This window comes from Siphateles boraxobius, unplaced genomic scaffold, assembly GCF_051911475.1.
Source record: "Siphateles boraxobius isolate OS27281-9 unplaced genomic scaffold, OSU_SipBor_1 86, whole genome shotgun sequence".
Lineage (NCBI taxonomy): Eukaryota > Metazoa > Chordata > Actinopteri > Cypriniformes > Leuciscidae > Siphateles > Siphateles boraxobius.
In genome coordinates this window covers 9,680,326-9,692,773 of record NW_027509215.1, presented here as the reverse complement: position 1 = coordinate 9,692,773, position 12,448 = coordinate 9,680,326, and the positions used below count along the sequence as shown (strand labels likewise).

Genomic DNA, 12,448 nt, shown 5'->3' with positions numbered 1-12,448 from the left:
GACACCAGGATAAAAATATTGATGACTGAAGCTGAAAATACAGAATTATTATAGACGAATATTCTTTACTGTCACTGACTAGATATATTTAAAATAATACAAGATACTTTTTACTGGTGACATCAGACATTTTGCATTATCAGGACCCACAAATATTCCCCCATTGCATTATTATACATTATATTCAACATTACATATAGTAATTTAATGTAGTACTGACACTAAAACTATGAAAACTTAAAACATTTTATTTTGGGTGAACTATACACAATAAATATTGTCACTATCCATGATACATATTGTTGCATTTTTGTATTGCGATATATTGTGACATAGTATATTGTCACACCCCTATTAGAAGCACATAATGATTTCCATCGCGTGTGTCGTAAACTGAACGCAGTGCACCTTGGCTAACTTTACCCAGCGCAGAGGCCAGGAGAGAGTTGTGTCACGTCTGCTCTATGAAGAACAGAAGTCAGTCGAGTCTGGACTTCCTTAAAGCATTGCTATAATCATCCGCTCTACTTCCTGTTTACATCTGCCCTTCTTTTAGAGTTGCAATGGTAATGTTTCCAATTCTTTCAGCCATTTGGTGTTAACGTAACCCAGGGATTCCCGAACTTTCTTGCCGGCCTAAAATATTTCTTGCCGGCCCTTTGACCTAAAATATTGCCTTGAATGTTTTCTCTGAAAGTTAGTATTTTTTAATAATTTGGCAACTGAGTTATTATTGTTAACTAAAACATTTTATGTTAATTGTAATTTTACCTAAATAAACACTAACTATACTAACAGTTGAAGCACTAAAATTACTAACTATAAAATGACAAAAGCACATAATAACATTACTGAAAATTAAACATTAACATTTTGAAAATGTAAAGATAAAAGCTATCGTTTCAAAGCAGCTTTATAGAGATAACAGGAAAATAATGTTGTAATAATATTGTTAAATATAAAATTAAATATCCACAACTAAGCAGTGTATGATTATGATTCAGGCATACTATAATAACAACTATAAAAGTGCATAAATAACACTAAATAACACCTAAACATTTGCATGTTCATGTTTCTCTGATGTTGGTTAATAGTCACATGACATGCGGCTAAACAAATAGAATTTTTACTTTTTTACATGTTTTGTTTTCTTTTTTTAATTATTTATGTATTTTAAATGTACATTTTTATGATTTCTTTTTCACTTTTCATCAACTCAAGAGCCCCAGTTTGGGGAACCCTGGCATAAAAAATAGGTAACACTTTCCTTAAAGCCTTTATGTATAAATACATTATTAAAGCATTTATAAAGCCTTTGTGTATAAATGCATTATTAATACATTCATAATGTAAGTTAAATGCATTCTATTCTGTGCAGATGCCTTGTTACAACTGAAATTGGTTGTTTGCCATGTGTTTTAACTTTCTAAAGGTGTAACAACAACCCTCTACGGACACACTGAAGCTTGAGTCGCCATTGGCTAGTAAATGTTTTATTTGACCTTTTACATGGAATGCAAGAACAATGCAAATGGATAAATTCTACATAAATATAATATACAATATACATTTCAAGCACTATTGAAGTCAAGTAAATAGTCTGTAATAAGATAAGAACAAATAATCAAAACTACAAGCAAGAGCACAAATAAACACAATAAGTTTTACAGTTAGATACAGATTAGGTACAGAAATTGAATAAAGTAGCCTAATCAAATATAAAACAACACTGCAAAGTCTTAACTGTAGAAATTAAATATAGATGTATGAATCCTCATTAAAGTTACAAAAGTTATTCAGTCAAGTGATTTTATTTTCCCGTGAGTCTGTTGTCTGATTAACATTAAAAACACAGTAGCAGAAATATTAGGCTGATATCACTTTAAGATATAATGCACTGATCCAATATACTGTTACACATGCGTTTTCTTTCTCCTCTGTTTACGTTCACTGAAGACATAACCATCCAACAAGAATACAAGAATACTTTTTGTGTGCAAAAAAAACAAAAATAATGACTTTTTTCAACAATTTCTTCTCTTCTGCATCAGATATCCTACGCTATTTGCGTAGTAAACGGTACAGCGCTTCCAGGTACTACGCCAAAACTAGTGGTCGACCGATATATCGCCACGGCCGATATATCGCCCGTTTTTTTTTTTTTTTAAATATCGGCATCGGCCGATACGTTTTTCTGATTGGCCGATGTGTTGGAAGCAGGACTTTTATTTTGACGGCGCTGCGGACTTTTATTTTGACGGGCGGCGCTGAGAACACCAGCACCTGAGAAGAGAACGGCAGCGCCTGATCACACAGCGCTCACTCAAATTCTCCGTCTTCATTATGATCTCTGTCAGTCAGATCTAATACTTTGTTAGACAGAACCGGTGGCTACAGAACTGGTCAAAGAAAGTAAATGGTATGCGAAAAAGTAATAGGTTTGCTTTTATATTATTTGTAACCGAAAAGGCAAACAATCAGCTAAAAAAATACTTTCTCATTTACCGTCAACATTCAGCAAATGCGCATCTACATCATTTAAACAAATCTCTGAATATCTAATAAACATTTAATTTCACAAACCTTGCAGATTTAATCGAATCCAGCTGATATCTTGTGAAGTGTGCGTTTTAGCCGGCATAAACGTGTTACTGCGAGTGACGGTCCGTGCGCAGTGAGTGAATGTGAACAGAAGATCAGCTTCACAGGAGACGCGATCGAAAAACTTTAAATCCTTCTTTTTAAAATATGCTGTGCTATATCCAGTGGCCCACTGTGTCATATTCATGCCGTTTTCACTGTGTGCTGTATGTAAAATTAACGTTACCTTGTCAAAAGTCAATGTAAAAAAAAGTCTTTATTTGAAAAAATAAAATATGATTATCAGTGATTACTGATTAATTACCAGATTACTGAGTGCCCTGTTACAGTGTTTACTTCCTTTTTATTCACATATTCATATATTTTTAAACAATTACTTTATTTGTGAAAAATTCTGTAATAGGATTGCAGATTCAAGAAGTTGCCATCTAAAGTATAGGGCCTAAGCATGTTTATTTTAAAGATTTTTAAATATGTATTAAATTTATCAAATTTATTAAATATTGATTTATATTAGTGCTGTCAAACGATTAAAATATTTAATCGCGATTAATCGCATTAATGCCATAGTTAACTCGCGATTAATCGCACATTTTTATCTATTCTAAATGTCCCTTGATTTCTATTTGTCTCATTATTTTTTCTAATTTTAATGCTCTTATCAACATGGAAGGTGGATCAGCAGTAAGTTTGTTCTTAGCTGTGGTATCCATGTGCTTCTGTCTGAAGTCATCCATTGCAGAGCTTAGATCGGGCCCAAAAAATCAAGCCCGACCCGAGCCCGTGCGCATTGTGTCCGAGCCGTCCATTTTTTTAATACGTGGGTCGTTATAACTGACGTTCTCAACTACTTTCTATGTTACTTTCTCCCGCCCGCAACATTTTTGTCCCGCTCCCGCCCGCAAATAGACTCTTTTTTTGTAGGCTACCTCCAAATACTTTCACCTACGTGTCGCCACCATACACATCAGCATAAATGCTCCTGATAAATTATTTGATATTAAAGCATTAACACACAAACCACTGTTATAACATAAAAGCAAGCAGGCTACTGAGTGCATGGTTTGGCATTACTGAATGCGCGCAAAGTGTGCTCCCTTAATAATTCCTAAAAAGCTGACATCAGTTCATCACAATCTCACACATCTGTTATTATCAATGAAGCTGACTGCACAATGCATCTTTCATAATATATACACTTTGTTTGTTATAATTTGAGGATTTGCCAGTATACAGAATTCAGCACTGAACAAAAAGTCAGTTTTGAGCGGTGAGGGGAGTCTATTTTAAATGCTTCTGATTGGCCATTGCGTTCAAGAAATCAACACATATGTCTGTGATTGGCTACATCCCTCAACGCTGCAAACATGTTATAAAAAGAAACTCTGGCCTGTAAATTGTTTCTATTTAGTTTTAGTTGTTCTTGTTGCTTTTCTGCAACATATGAATAAAAATGTATTAGTTTTATGTTTTATTCATAGATATTTCTAGTTTGCGGGAGTCCCGCGAATCTTTTTATTCTCCCGTATCCGCACACAGAGTGAGTGCATTACCGCTCGAGCCCGCCCTCGCACACGGCCATCAAATCTAGTCCCGCGCCGCACTCTATTGCGTTGAGAGTGCACGTCTCTAGATCGGCGTCTCGCGCTCGCGCCATCCACTCAAAACGTAACGTTAGCCTACTACTCTTTGGCCGGCGGCCGGCGCGCAAGCCCAAACAAGTACGTGCGGCGTGCCTGTTGTTTTGTTTCCGGTCTAGCTATCCGGTGTGATGTTGTAGTTGTTCTAACGTTACTAGTTGTTGCAACAGCATTTGATAAAAATACAAAGTTTGCTTGGCCAAAAAGAGCGTTAATTTGCGATAAAAAAATTGACGCCGTTAAAATGTGTTTGCGTTAACGCCGTTAATAACGCGTTTAACGCACAGCACTAATTTATATAAATATAAAGTGTGTGTGTGTGTGTGTGTGTGTATGTATGTATATATATATATATATATATGTGTATATATATATATATATATATATAAATATCGGCTTTATATCGGCCATCGGCCACCCTGCTCTCTAAGATATCGGCATCGGCCATCAAAAAACCCATATCGGTCGACCACTAGCCAAAATGTCAGTTCATTATTGGCTAGCTCCTGCGTCAGCATCACACGCATGTGTCGTGGTGCTCACATGACCAGCGTCGGCCAATAGTGAGGCGGCATTCTTGCGTTGAACCCGGTGGAAGCGATGTAATGTGTTAACTACGTGAATAGTGTAGGAGATCTGACACAGAAGAGAAGAAATTTTTGAATTAAGTCATTATTTTTGGGGGGGGGGGTTTAAAATAAAAGTTTTTTTATCCTTTATTTTACCAGGATAGTCCCATTGAGACAAAAATCTCTTCTTCCAGGGAGTCCTGGCCAAAATGGCAGCACAAAAAGTTTCACATATACAATTCAAACATAAAATTCCAAAATCGTACATAAAATGTAACCCAGCACTCATAAAATGGCAACAAAAGTTACTTTACAAAACATGCACACGTTTCCTTTAAATTGGTCAATAAGAGATTTTTAAAAACGTTTAAAGAGGGGAGAGTTTGTATCATTATTATACTCTGCAGCTCATTCCATAACCAGGGAGCATAGGAAGAAAAGGCAGTTTTACCAAGCTCTGAACGTACTCTAGGAACCTTTAAAAGCAGTTTTGCACTAGATCTAGTGCTATAATTACAGATACAATAAGATAATAGACGACAGATATAAATTGGTAATTTGCCTAACAATGCCTTAGCAATTTACATCAACATGTGTATTTTTCTCCTTTGAAACAAAGAAGTCCAACCCACCAATTCATATAAAGTACAATGATGAGTGCGTGAGGAGGCACTCGTCACAAAGCGTAAGGCAGCATGGTAAACACAATCCAATCTTTTTAGCGACGATGAACCTGCATGCATTAAAATCACATCACCGTAATCCAATACTGAGAGGAAACAGCTTTGAATAATTCTCTTTCTTGCTTCAAAAGGAAAACATTTCTTTAAACGAAAGAGGAAACCCAGTTTTGGTCTAAGCTTTTTCAAGAGATTTTCAATATGTACATTAAAACCTAATTTTTCATCCAACCATATGCCTAAGTATTTATAACAAGACTGGTTGAACCACTATAGTCACACGGGCTATTTTAATGACCTACCTTTCTGGGCCTTGAAAGTTGCAATGACATTGCTGCCTATGGAGGGGTCCGTAAACCGAATTTGTGTCTATTCTGATTTTGGTAGCACTTTATTTTATAGTCTTATTTCCCATGTACATACTATGCACTTCTCACTAAACCTGAACCTACACCTAACCCTAACCTTAACCCTTGTAGTTACCTTATATTACCCAGTACTTTCTTATGTAAGTACATGCAAGTACATGTACTGTAAAATAATACTCAACCCTGATTTTCCTAAATACATGAGATGAAGCCGACATTAAATGAAGCATAATAGAGGACTCAATTAAATCTACTGAGCATTGTATGAGCAACCTCTGAACAATAACATCTTCCTCTGGGAAGTCACGTAGCGTTGTCATGTTTGTCTTCAAATACAGTTGTCGTTTCCTCAGCAGTGGAGCTACTCTCAGCCACAAAAGGTGATTCATTCACAGCTCACAGACACAGAGCGACTGCAGCGTGCAGGTCTGTACAGGCCTTCGACGTTTCTCCTTACATAAACCAGCAGATTGCATGATTTTTTATATCTGTCATCGCATCAGGTGTGAAGGGGTGGACAGTGACGTGTCAGTTTTAGATGGACAGTTCCTGCACTTGAGGAAACTTTGCTCGGGTCTGCACGTTATGCATGCATCAACATGCACAAAAAACATTCCCCTCACTTTCTCCTGTAAAACATCAGTGACTTGAATTACTATTGCATTTGAAACCACCCAGAACGCGCTGGCATCGAAACAGGGAGTTTTGCATGTGCAAACACCACTTGAATTTCCTTCAGAACATTAAATAGTCTGAGTTACACACTTGTGTAGGAGTTCATTATATTTCCAGCACTGCATCAAAGAGGAACGACTGTTTGAAACGGTACGCTCTTGTGTTGTGTTGTGTGTTTTTTTGTGTGCATTTTTAAAAACACCCACACTGTAACATGCATTTAGGCATAGAGAAACACACACACAAGGACTTTTGTCGAGCACAACAACAGCTCTCATTGTCCTTCTGTAAAGGATACGGTTCCAGCAAAACTCCTGCTTTTTCCCCCCGAACGTTCATGACTGCTGATGTTCATTTATGATGGAGTTGCTACAAGTTCTGTGATGTTAAAACAAAATACTTATTTATTTTATAGACTAATGGTTTGATTTGATCAAAAAGTGAAACAAAAGTCATTGCTCTGAACATTTGAATCTGTTGAACCTTGATTCATGAATTATTGTTGAACCCGTGAATCATGAGATGACCGTAATATGTAGTATCATAAACGTAGTATCAGTGTATGTTTGTGGCTGCAAGTTCCCTCTTGTGGTATTGAGCGGGATGTTCAGGCACAGAGAAGTGCATTGTGGGAATGGGTGGGTAGGAAGTGGACAAATAACTGACATGTTTTGGTGAAAATGAGAGGCAGAGCAACAGTTGATCTACTTCCTAACATGTCGCAATGCAGCCCTATTGTGTTTTTGTGTGATTTACAGTGTCTACAAATATTGTTTGAATTCTTAATACACATTAAAAAGTATTAGAATGCTGTACTTTAGATTAAAAAAAATAAAAAAGTGAATGTAATTTATTTAAAACATACTTTTAAAGCAAAACATGTGTCCAAATGCTTCTTGATTTGACCGTAAAACGTGTGTGTGTTGATGTATAAAGATGTTTCCTCATGGATATCAAATGTGTCTGCAGTGCAAGAGGAGCCGTGCAGCCGGCCGGTGGTTCACGAGTGTTTAGGGGAGGTTCTGCGTGTTCTGCGGCAGGTAATCAGCACGTACCCTCTGCTGAACACTGTGGAAACACTCACCGCTGCGGGAACTCTTATCTCAAAGGTCAAAGGTCAGTCCAACTACTATGTTTTCTTTACTTTTATTAAAACTCTTCAAATAACAAAAGAACATCATTTTTTAAAAACAACCACAATAGCAAAAAAAAAAAAAAAATATATATATATATATATATATATATATAAGCAAATTATAACAAATTAAATGAAAATTCAAAGGAGGGTTAATTTAGAGAGTTTTAAGGCACAAGTTGTAATGCCATGTTAAACTTAACCCATGTCATACTATGTTTTCTTTACTTTTATTAAAACTCTTCAAATAACAAAATAATATAGTTTTTTAAAAACAACCACAATATCAAAAAAAAAAAAACTGTCACTTTTGATCAATTGAATGCGTCCTTTCTGAAGTAAAGTATTAATTTCTTAAAAAAATTTAATATTTAATTTAATTTTAATTTAATTTAAATTAATTTCTTAAAAAAAATAAAAGCGCAACTGTGCGCTTCGAGTGTGTGTGGCTGGGGGCTGTCCGCACAGATAACGCGCGAGTCCCGGTTTTCGTCTCTTCTTCTGCGATTAAAATTGTTTGAATGTGTAAATTGGCAAGAAATACACGTCCAAATGACCGAAGTGCGATCCATTCCACCCGTAGCGCGTTATCTCGTTGAATATCATTGGCAGAATCGTAGAAATGCGATTGGAGATTGCGATCTTTTAACGTTTAATCGTGCAGCCCTAGTAGTGTATATATATATATAAGCAAATTATAACAAATTACATGAAACTTCAAAGGAGGGTTAATCAATATATATTTCAAGTAATTTAGAGAGTTTTAAGGCATAAGTCGAACTGCCATGTTAAACTCAACCCATGTCATCCTCACACTCTCACCCAAAACCTGATTGCAAACATTTCAACATAATATATATATTATAATATCATACATGAAGCAAATAATTATAATATCATACAATAAAGCAAAAAAAAAAGTTTCCACACAACTAGCATCTAATCACTGTAAGGACAAACACACAGAGCATGCAGACACATGACTAACTGATATACAGGTGTTCCCATTTTTTTCCTCTAAATGTGATGTCACTTCTAGTTTTATTTGTTATCAAAGCAGAAGCACACGTTTGTTTTAGGTGAGATGTGACAGTAAAGTTGTTCTCTGTTTGTCAGGGTTCAGTTATGAAGGCACGACTGACGCTCAGAAGAAAGACTTTGAGAAGGCCATTGAGACCATTGCTGTGGCCTTCAGCAGCAAGTAAGACCCGACGCTCTGCTTTCACAGATTACCTGCTCCTTTTCTTTATTATTATTTATATTAAAAATGAATAAAAAATAATTTATGTGTAATTTAATCTCATATATATATATATATGTATTTTTTATTATTATTTATATATATATATATATATATATATATATATTTAAATATATATTTATATCTGTGTGTGTGTATGTATATTATTTCCCTAAAGGCCACTTATAATGTTGGTAAAGTTTAATTAAATGTAATTAAAATATATTTTAATTATATATGTATTTTTTATATTACATATATTATATAATAATATTAAAATGAATAAAAAATATAATATTTTTTATTTAATCATATATATATATATTTTTTCTTTATATATATATATATATATATATATATATATATATATATATTTAAATTATTCTATTTAAATATATATATCTGTGTGTGTGTGAAAATATATATATATTTTTATTATTATTATTATTTATGTATTTATTTAATTTTTTTTTCCCTAAAGGCCACTTATAATGTTGGTAAAGTTTAATTAAATGTAATTTAAATATATTTTAATTTATATATTAATTTTTATATTACATATATTATATAATAATATATTTAAAAGTAATATTATATTAGATACAATAAATGTTAGGTAAATTCCCTTAATATATATATATATATATATATATATATATATATATATAAAATTCCCTACAGACAATGTATAATGTTAGTTATTTTTCATTCTTTCAAGACAATTTGCCACCGTTTCTTTAAAATTCCTATGAATATTTTTGGGTCTGTAATAAATTTCTTGTGTTCCTCTATTGTATGTTGCTTTAGATAAAAGCATCTGCTAAATCCATAAATGTAATGTAATTGTAGAATGAAACTCATTTTGTACCGCTGTACCTTTAAGACCTCTCGACACGTGATCTTCTGACTCTCTTCATAACCCCTCATAACATTGTCTTGCACAACCAAATGCAGATTTTATCTTCGAATGATTCATGAATAAACAGAGAAGAAGACATTACTTCTTTAATATATCAGTTGTTTTTATCTAAAGATTAAATAGAGAGGAAATAGAAACATTTTTGTTTTTTTTCACATGCTCCATTAATCTCTCATGTCTCCTCTGGAGTTTTAGAGAGATCTCTACAGTGTCTCAAATCATGCTCAAATTTACCAATATATGTATTTATATATTTCGCAAATACAAACGAAATTCAGAGATCTCAATATGAATACTCGCTTTATAGCTCTATACTCTTACTAACTAGATGATAATATTGACTAATTTTTGTCTTTTTTATTTTTCTCTACACGAAGAAACATCTGAGACAGAGTTGATTATTGAGAATTCAATCTATAAAAGAGCAACGTCTGAGCAGTGTTTCTGTCTGTCAGTGTTTCAGAGTTACTGATGGGAGAGATCGACAGCACTACTCTTCTGTCCCTGCCGCCCACAGAAAAGAGCAGGGTGAGTGTGTGTGAGCGAGTGAGTGTGTGTGAGTGTGAGCGAGTGAGTGTGTGTGTGAGTGTGAGCGAGTGAGTGTGTGTGTGTGTGTGTGTGTGAGTGTGTGTGTTTGTGAGCGAATAAGTGTGCGCGTGTGTGTGAGCGTGCGTGTTTGTGAGCGAATAAGTGTGCGCGCGTGTGTGTGTGTGAGTGTGAGCGAGTGAGTATGCGCGTGTGTGTGAGCGAGTGAGTGTGAGTGTGCGTGTTTGTGAGCAAATAAGTTTGTGCGTGTGTGTGTGTGACTGAGCAAGTGAGTGTGCACGTGTGTGTGTGTGTGTGTGACTGCAAGTGAGTGTGCATTTGTGTGTGCGAATGAGTGCGTGTGTATACGTGACAGTGCGAGTGTGTGTGAGTGCGAGCAAGTGTGTGTGTGTGAGTGTGTGTGTGTGTGTGTGTGTGACTGTGCGAGTGTGTGTGTGTGAGTGCGAGCAAGTGTGTGTGTGTGTGTGTGTGTGTGTGTGTGAGAGACTGCGTGCGTGTGTGTTTGAGTAAGTTTGTGTGTGTGAGTGCGTGCTTGTGAGTGAGTGTTTGTGTGTGTGTGAGAGTGTAAGTGTGTGTGTGTGTGTGTGTATGTGTATGAGTAAGTTTGTGTGTGTGCGTGCATGTGTGTGAGTGCGAGCAAGTGTGTGTGTGTGTGTGTGTGAGTGAGTGTGTATGTGTGTGTGTGTGTGTGTGTGAGACTGTGCGTGTGTGTGTGTGTATGTGTAAGTGAGTGTGTGTATGTGTATGAGTAAGTTTGTGTGTGAGGTGTGTGTGTATGAGTAAGTTTGTGTGTGAGGTGTGTAAGTTTAGGTGTGTGTGTGTGAGTAAGTTTATGTGTGCGTGCATGTGTGTGTGTGAGTGTGTGTATAAGTAAGTTTGTTGGTGAGGTGTGTGTGTGTGTGAGTAAGTTTATGTGTGTGCGTGCATGTGTGTGTGAGTGTGTGTATGAGTAAGTTTGAGTGTGCGTGTGCATACGTGCGTGTGTGTGTGTGTGCGCACAGTGCGGATGTTGTTAGAAGTGTGTGTGTGGGTCGCTTCCTGCGTTGTCTTGCAAGCAAATTGTTTCCTCCACACCTCTATACAGACACGAGTCTCCAAGAAACACTTCTCAGAACATCGCTAATGACAAATGATTCATTTTGAGTGTCCAGAAGAGCCACTGATATCATTTCCAAGAAATACCTCAACTAAAAGATTCATTTCCCTTGTGTCTGTCAGCCAACAGTTAAAATGCACTTTACCAGAGAGTTGTTGAACTAAAACAGAAATGAACAGAAGCATTTAACTTCATATAAAAGAAGACCTAGGGTCAGATTTACTAACATCCTGTGTTTAGCCCAACCATTCTTTTGCCGTTAAAAAATACTGTCATGATTTACTAAAGACACGCAGTGAAGAATTAGCATGGAAAAGGTTTTGCCCTGTTTAGTAAATCTGGTCCCTAACTTCTTATTTTTAGTCAGTTCACTTTACATTCATTTTAGCAGAGTTTCCCAGGTTTCAGGGGGTTTGTGAGTTGATGAAAATCTAGTAATTCAATCATATAAATGTGAAATTAAAATATTAATGCGTAAACATGCAAATGTGTTGTTAAATTAATGAAATATTAGCTTAAAATCTCAGAGGACAACTTTAAGAAAGGGTTTCGGACCTTTGGTTGACTAAAAGTTTGTGAATCCGTGTTCAAGTGAATCATTACAAATTAACTGATTCACTCGAATTAATATGATTTACGGTGTTGTATATGATGGCGGGAGCATATTGATATGTTTATTTTTATTTCTTTTTTATATTATTTATTTATTTATTATATTGGGAGAGTGTATTTGATTACCGCCTCCTCTGAAGTAATATCAGTTTCTAAAAGGTCCAGTAATACTGCAACGGAAGAGCCAAATCTACCCAAAAGGCCTCAGAAAAGGAAGTGACTAGACATCCAGTCTCACCGCATGCTGACCTCAGCCTTAAAACCAATGTGATATAACAATCACAAAAGAAAGTGAAATTTCATTTCATATTGCATATTATTTCCCGAAAAATATTTTTCACTCACTTTAAAGGTGCATTGTGTA

The 12,448-nt window shown here is 35.4% G+C and overlaps 1 protein-coding gene across 2 annotated transcripts in view; it reads left to right on the top strand.

The window, feature by feature from the left end:
- arhgap45a (Rho GTPase activating protein 45a) overlaps nucleotides 1-12,448 on the top strand; it is a 50,085-nt gene that overhangs the window by 10,754 nt on the left and 26,883 nt on the right. For both annotated transcript variants that reach the window (XM_077222029.1, XM_077222027.1), the window contains exons 3-5: nucleotides 7,506-7,652; nucleotides 8,788-8,872; nucleotides 10,286-10,358. In XM_077222029.1, the coding sequence (XP_077078144.1) occupies nucleotides 7,506-7,652; nucleotides 8,788-8,872; nucleotides 10,286-10,358 (305 nt within the window). The remainder of the gene's footprint in view (nucleotides 1-7,505; nucleotides 7,653-8,787; nucleotides 8,873-10,285; nucleotides 10,359-12,448) is intronic.